The sequence below is a fragment of the Condylura cristata genome, unplaced genomic scaffold (assembly GCF_000260355.1).
Source record: "Condylura cristata isolate star-nosed mole 26May11 unplaced genomic scaffold, ConCri1.0 scaffold00002, whole genome shotgun sequence".
Lineage (NCBI taxonomy): Eukaryota > Metazoa > Chordata > Mammalia > Eulipotyphla > Talpidae > Condylura > Condylura cristata.
Window position 1 is genome coordinate 47,844,768 of NW_004567103.1, and position 8,171 is coordinate 47,852,938.

The 8,171-nt window shown below is 40.4% G+C and overlaps 1 protein-coding gene across 1 annotated transcript in view; it reads left to right on the forward strand.

Annotated features, from left to right (window-relative positions):
- Positions 1–7,975: 7,975 nt before the first annotated feature.
- STK39 (serine threonine kinase 39) overlaps positions 7,976–8,171 on the forward strand; it is a 254,646-nt gene continuing 254,450 nt past the window's right edge. The window contains exon 1 of the mRNA XM_012725522.1: positions 7,976–8,167. Coding sequence (XP_012580976.1) covers positions 8,096–8,167 — 72 coding nt within the window. The 5' untranslated portion in view covers positions 7,976–8,095. The remainder of the gene's footprint in view (positions 8,168–8,171) is intronic.

The following is an 8,171-nucleotide window of genomic DNA, read 5'->3' on the forward strand; positions in this document are numbered from 1 at the left end:
AATTTTTTAATTTAAATTGGTATTTTGCTTGGTCTTTTGTTGTCTAATTCAGGAAAGCTCTTGGTGACCAGACTCTTCTAAGAGTTGTGCCCCTTCTAGTGCTTTACCAGTTGTTGTAACTTTCTACATGGTGATAGGTCTACTTCACACCCAAGACTGTCATTCCCCACCTTGCAACAGCAGTGACTTTGTAGTAGATTACATGTTAGGCGTGGGAGAAAGACCATGTGTCTCTCAAGAGTTTCCCAGTGCCTATAACACACGTGTGTTACTGGGATGCTTTTGGAGCTCTCACAGTAATTTTCAACTCTTACTGTATGCCAGGATCACCTAAATGTCCAGCTTTTATGTGAGGCTGTGGTTTAGAAAAAGACAGGTGTGATTCGGGCAATGGTGTGTGTTGCAAGCTGCCAGGTGCTTCTGAAGCCCAGTCAGGCTGATAACTGGATGGTTCACGTGTGTTCTTCTTCTGAGCGAGCCCACGTGATAGTGTCATCAGTCTCATCAGAGCACAGGCCCTATGTCTATTGAGGCATGCAAAGATTGCATGATAGTGCTTCCCTGGCCTGATGTGAACTAAGAAGGCTTGGTCTATACACTATTTCTGTTCTTACATTATGAAATATTTTAAATGTGCACAACAGGGAGGAAAATAATGTAACCAAATTTATCCATACACATAGTGCAACCGGACTGGTTACACATCTGTTCTAGCCCCTGGTGTGCCTTTCTCCTCTCTTCCTTTCTCCTTCCCTCTCCAGTGCTAATAAGTAATCTGAATTTGGAATTTTTCATTTTAACCCATGTTTCACTAAATATGTATGTATTCGAAGACTGCATTTAGTGTTTTCTCATTTGTAAACATTAGATTCTGTACAGTAATTCATAAAAGTTAAAAACTGAAAACATTTCAGTTTCACATAATATCAGATTTGTTGGCGTCTCTTGAAACACCCAGAAACTCTGGCAACACTGGGCTGGCTTCTGGCATGGCAGCGTGCAATGCTGGGCTGACGCTGTTCGCTGTGACATGGTCCCATTCTCACACTGTGGAGACATCTGTGCATGCACCTGCACTGTGTCTCCTTGTGTGCAGGTCCAGCCCCTGGTACTGAACTTCCTTCCATTATAATTCTTTCCTTTCATCAAGGCCATTCCTGTTGTTCTCTCCTAACTACTTGATATCAAAGGATCTACTTCTCAATGTACTCTAGCTGTCTCTGATTCACCTCCCTGCTCTTCCTTTCTTTTGTATGGTTTTATTTTAATTTTCCCCCATTTCTCTTAAGATTCTTCATGTTAGCATCAGAAGGACTTTTTTTTTTTTTATACTTTCCTAGTCAATATTAAGTTACTTTATCTGCAAACTGATTAAACACTGTGTATCTTTGTGGTGTCTGTTTTTTCCCCTCAATTTTAAGTTTTCACATGTTTTGATAACATTTGGGGCAATAGGGGGTATTGGAAAATGGTATACTAGATAAAGCTGAGTTCATCTGCCATTTATTCTCCTGTTGCATTTGGTAAAGTGTCATGCATCTGTATTCCCTACACATGATGATTTTATTTAATGAAGGATTATTAATAAGTAAAGTAATAGTGTTTCATTTCATACCTGTCCTTTCAAACCATAGCCATTCTGGCCTTCCTTTACTTTTCAGAAAACATACCTCTTCTGATAAAGATCTGAGCTTGGCAGGGAGGCTACTGGGAGAGATGGAAGAGCACCTGAGGTTTGTAGATAGTTCTGGTAGGAGGATTTTTTTTTAATAGGGAAGAATAGACTTTCTGATAATATCTCTGGTGTTTGCAAAAATTTGAAGGTGAGAGAGATGAACAAAATATCTTCAGAAAATGTGTATTTTGTGTGTAATGAATTGGATTCCTATTTGTTTATCCTTCAGAGGAGACAGCTTTAAAACAGTCAGATTGCTTTAAATTACATCTTTATATTATTCTGTCTGGAATTAGACTACTAGGGTTTAGGCAGATTACATCATAAAAGAAATATGTATGCTGCAAGATTTACTATATTGTTTTCTTGATGTTTTAGCAAAGGATAAGCCTTGCTAAATACAAGGATCTTACCCTGTGGGTACAGAGACTCTGACTTGATTTCTGTCAGTACCCAAATCATGGCCAGAAACCTCTGAGATTCATGAAGTCATTAACTGTTACTAGAGCAATTTTGTCTATAATCTAAAATGCAATAGAAAGTCAACTTCAATAGTTGCTTGGGAAATAAATGAAAACACATGTATGGAAATTATAATTCATACAAGTTTAATTCTTTAAATCTCATGTGGTGAATTTTAAAAGCAGTGTCTGCAATATTTCAGCTTAAACTAGATCTAAGTTTTCTTTCCATTTATGATAGAGAAACAGACCAAATGATATCTTAACACTAAATTATGTTAAACCTAATAGAATTTAATCACACCAGTTCTGGACTTTGGATAATAGGTAGAATCATCTGTGTTGCTAGAAAACACACAGCACCTTTATCATTATACTCCTTGTAAGATGGCTTGGTCTTCAAAGTTGGAAAGGCTCATATATTCTTTAATGCATTTTTCAGATGTACATTTGATAGCTCTGCCAAGAATTCATCCAGATACTTATTATGCAGTTTTTTTTAATTTAAAATGATATTAAAAACACATTGTAGTGCAAAGTCCAGGGCTTTGGAAGAATGGTGGTTCCAAAGCCATGGCTAATATCCATTAGTGGTCATTGCTCAAAGTCAGTCCAAATAAAATGCAGTTGACTTAAAAAACAAATCCCATGTAATGCTGTTCCAGTAGTTCCCTAAGGCAGCTGTTACAAAGTACCACAAACTGTTTGAGCAACAGAAATTTATTCTCTCACAGTCTGTAAGCTAGAAGTCCTAAATCAAGACTTGGCAGGGTTGCTTCCAAATGGACCCTCTGACAGAGGATCTGTTCCATGCCTCTCTCCTTGCTTTTGGCTGCTTCTGGCAGTATTTGAAATTCCTTGATTTGTAGACACATCAATCCAAACTCTGCCTCCCTCATCACAGGGCAGTCTCTGTGCATGTGCATGTTTGTCTATGTCTGTGTGTATGTGTATGTCTCTGTGTCCAAATTTCTTCATTTTATTAGGACACAATCACTGGAGTAGGACCCGGCCCATTCAGCATGACCTAATCTTGACTTGATTATCAAGATTCTGTTTGCAAATAAGGTCACATTTAGGGTTTCGTTTTTCAACATCTCTTTTTGGGGAGCAGTTCATCCTTTCATACCCACCTTTTGCTGAGATTGCTTCAGCTGAATTCTTCCTACTCAGAAATTCTGGAACTGCCATTGCAGTAGTACTGTGCATGTTGCATCTTTATAGTGACCCCCGTCTTTCCTGGGTTTATTGCCTCTATTTTAAGAAAACACAGGTTTAGGGAATTCAGGCTGGCAGCTAGTAATTGCAGAATAAGGACCTAAACCCAGCTATTACTGACGTAAGCCCATACCGTTTGTACCATGCCACCATCCTAATTAAAAAAAAAAAAAAGTTTGATCCTTGTCTTTTGGAAATAACTGTTTAAATCAGAATCTAGTTCTTTTACTACTTTGCCCTGAAATACTAGAACAGTAAGTATGAGAGAGTTAGATATGGAAAATACGGTGATAGATTTTCTTCACATCCAAGAGTAAATGTCATTCCCCACCTTGCAATGGTAGTGACTTCAGAGTAGATTATAGGTTCGCCATGGGAGAAAGACCATATGTCACTCAAAAGCGTCTCCCATTTCCTGTAGTAGATGTTTCTCTAAAACATGAGTTGCCCTTGTATACATCATTTTTTTAACACGTTGGGCAATTTGAATTTGTAAAGGAACTTCACTTGTTCCATTTCTCTGCTCCTTAAATAATTCTTAAATCTACCCCCTCATCATTAGCCTCAGTAACATGGCTTTATTCGAATACACATTTCTCTAACTTGACTTGCAGTGGCTTCCAAATAGGTTTCTCCAAATAGGTTTCCTCCCATTGAATCCACCCTTGATATCGCTGACTCATTCTGATGCTTGAAAGCATGTTTTTTATACATTGCCACAGTGTTACATACATATAATAAATATTAACTTGCCTATACAGCTGTACCAGTTGTTATTCCAGGCACTGGGCTACAGAAGTAAACAAAGGAACAAAATTTCCTGCCCTTGGGGAGCTTATGGTCTGTACAGTTCATGCTTGTCATTATTCTATATCTCTCTCCTATGTATTTTGTTACAAATCTTGGAAGATAAGAACAATAATATGATAATGATGTAATTGATGAGGCTTTTCATTTTACTGAATGTTTCGTCAGCCATTATGCCAAGCTGTTTACATCAACTTATATTCCACAGCCCATGTGGAAGCTAATATCATACCAATTTTAATGAAAATATTACTGTCATTCAGTGAGTAAGGATATTGAGACTCACTCACAGTCAGAGATTTAAAAAAAAAAAAATGTTGGAGATAGGGTAGAATCTTCAAGGCTTTAGCCACTGCACTATTCACTCTCTTAGCTGTGCAAAGGTTTATAGAGGGGAGGAAAATTTTTTCTCTACCTTCTCAAGTTTAGCAGTGGGAGAACTGCAAATTAAACTGACAAAAGATCAACAAGAAGAAAAAACAAAGTTTATTTAGTGCATTGTGCATACAAGTGGGAGTACTCAGTGATGAATAATTCAAAGGGGTGGTTAGAATTTGGAAGTTTATATGTCCTTTTAACAAAGGGTAATAAATTGTGAAGTGATTAGGCAAAGAAAAAGGGGGTTGAGTTTGTATTGCAGGTAAGTTATGGGAAGGTGACTAGGAAACATTGGGGAAAACATAAGGGTTGTTTGTGCATACTCATACAAGTCATTCTCTTCCTGGTATGGGAAAGAAGGGCACCTTTAGAAATGGAAATTTCCTTTACAAAGGGAAATTTATGCCCTGCTTCTCTGCTCTTCCTGTGTCTGCTGTGGCTTAATTACCTTCAGCTCAAAATAATCCTTATGCTGATATGGTATATTTTAGGGTAGCAGATTCACGATTTAGGAATAAATTGTTGAACCCCAACAAGGAGGTCTAGTAAAGCAAATGCCCTCTGCAATAATTATTTATAAAATGAAAAATTTGCATATTCAGCATACCTGAACCAAGGGTTCAACTGACCCAGAGGGCAGTTGGTAAATGTCTGGAAACATTATTGACAATTGCAAATGGAGGTGTGATGGGGGTGCTGCTGGCATCTAGTGAGTAAAGTCCTGGGGAACAGAATTTTGCAACACAGAATTATCTGGCATAAAATAGCAAAGCGCTAAAGTTGAGAAACACGGACATACAATGAGGTAGTTGTAAACACTAAAAAATTCATGCTCATTTTTTTCTGTTTTAAAGTCTCTTTTTGACTGAAAGTATTCTTTATGTACTGAACTAAACTTCATTTATATTTTAAAAACCTCCTCCCTGAAATCTTTCAGCTTAAATTTAGTAACGGGTTTTTAAGTAAACTGCCTATCAGTTGCATACTTTTATTTCTTTTTAAATAAGTGGGTTTTTATATAGGCAAATGTATTTTTTAATCTTTCCTTTTTTATTTATTTATGCACATAAGATCTGGGATGTAGGCCAGAGGACAGGATTCAACAGAGACAGAGGGGAGCAAAGCTGGCAGGTGGATCTATGGAAATAACCTGAAGGTAAAACAGGAGAGGTCTGCCCAGTGTGGGTCAGCTACCTGGCCAGGGATTGGTCGTACCAGGCTACTGTGGCTGCTGACAGCTCCACACTGCTGAGACATAACACCTTGTGCTACCAAGGAGGTCCCCAGTTGAATATAGAAAGAATGTATTTCCAAGTCCAATGTCCCACTTTACCCAATTGTTTATGGAAACATTAACTTAAAACTCTAATTTTTTTTATACTTATATAATATAAAAATACAATTCATATTTTACTCCTGTATAAAGGTGGTGTCAAAGACCACTCGTAAGTGACATCTCTTCTTTATATTGATTGGGAGTAGTGATAGGTCTGTTACAGGGCAAGGTGAGGAGCACCCCAGAACTCCACCCTTACTTGGGTGGGGAAGGGGAGCTGGAACCTCCTCTTTTCTTGGGGGACAATCTGTTTCAGGTCTACACTAGTATCCTTCCTAAGTCTTCACATTAGCAGCCACTTGCAGTGTGTTGGCCTGTATACATATATCTGGTCTGTGACTGTGGAACACTTGTCTGTGGGAAAGTAAGTGACTTGTCTTTGATTCATATCTGTGCTATTGGTCTTGACAGCATCACATGTTTTCCTATTAAGTTCCAAGAACTTTCCTGGCCTTCACAGCCCCATTTCATGGCTTGAAAGTCAAAATATAAATCCATGTGACAAAATGGAAGTCCTTTTCATTCAATTACTTTTCTTTTCCCTTAAAAATAATCCTTTACAAGTTCTTTGGGCTAGGGAGCAGCATTTGACCAATTGAACAATATGACTTGGATAGAGAACTTCCCTGTTTCCTATTTCTCCCCAGCTTAAAATATCAGACATTTGGAATTTATTTGTTCATGAAGTTGTCTGTTTCTTGACAGACATTAAAATCGATAGACAGTTATTGAACACTCATGCATACAAGAATGTACACTTTTTAGTTCAGCATGCATTTCTCCTCAGAGGCCAGCGTGCCATAGTTGTTTTACCCCAAGTGTCCCATAATGCTCAAAGAGATTCATAAGCATACTCATCTTAAGTTTACATCAATATTTTGATTAGATAGATAATGTTTCTCCTAATAATTTTCTGGGTTTCCTCTGAATTATCTTTTTAAAAAAATTAAGATCTTTGTATAAAAATGCAGAAGACACAGTATCAGTTTTTCTTAGTGTTTGTTATCTGCCCATTGTCCATACTCATGTATCCAATAGTAGTGGTGAAAACTAGCACAAGATAATCTTGGTCAAATGCCCAGTAGCCCCTCAATTCATTATACTGTTTAGCTCAATACAAGAATGGTGCAGTCTTGGTCATCTTCTACCAAGAGAACACAGAGTCCATTCAGTGTTAAATATGACACCTATAATTAGGATGACCTATGGTTATACCATAGCAATTTTAAGGATGAGGTAATTTGGGGAGTGTTGAAAAGCAGCAATTAATTAAGAGTTTCCAAGGCAGTTTATTTATGCCTCCGCGCATTCTTTGACACCCAGTATGCTCTAAAAGAAAGGCCTGCTCTGTGTTGTCCTAACGGGTTAATATGGCATGTCATTAGGGTACAGAATTTGAAATAAAGTGTCCGAATCTCTTACATTTCTTATTCTATCGCCACAGGCCCTTACATCACCTCGCTGGGATCAAGCGGTCTTGCAACAGAATGAAGAAAATCTGTCAAAAGCCAAGGACCTAAGGACTCATGTTTCACTAAGAAAAAGTAGAAGGACTGTTCAGATTAGGGAAGGTAGGAAAGGAATATTGGCAGGTAAAGCACAGGAAAGTTACAAGTTGGATTATTTTTTAACTGGCGTCCTACAAACGGCCCGCCGGCATGTGTCTCACCCGCTAACTTGTAAATGAACTTCAGGGTTGCCTTCAGTTCTTCAGGTTCCCTTAGCTGGGGAAACGTGTGAATCTGGGAACTTGGCAGCGGTTCAACGACCCCGCCCTCAAGGTCCCCAGGGGGTATCTTCCAGACTGTTCGTTTGCTGGGAAAGCAGGGACTCAGCGGACGAGGAACGCGGCCCCCCACCCCCCAAAGCAAGCATCAACCACCCTTGATCCCCTTGGGTGGACACTTCCCCGGGCACGAGCAGAGCTGGAGAGGGCGGCGGTTCCCCTCGCGGAGGCAGAGAACTGCGCGCGCGAGGCTCGGGGCGCGCGGCGAGCGCGGCGGCAGCCGCCTCCTCCCTTCCCCGCCTCCGCCGGCGCTGCCTCCTCCCTCCGCCGGGCTCGGCCTCCCTCGCTCCCTCCCCTCGTGGCTGGCTCTGGCGGCGGCGGCGGGCGGGGAGGGCGTGCGCCAGCCGAGAGGTGTCGGCGGCGAGGGAAGGGAAGTTTCAAGTGGAAGGTCGTCCACCGGCCGGTGCGTCCTCCCGCTCTCCTCCGGCAGCATCATGGCGGAGCCCAGCGGCTCGCCCGTGCACGTCCAGCAGCCCCAGCAGGCGGCCCCGGTGACAGCGGCGGCGGCGG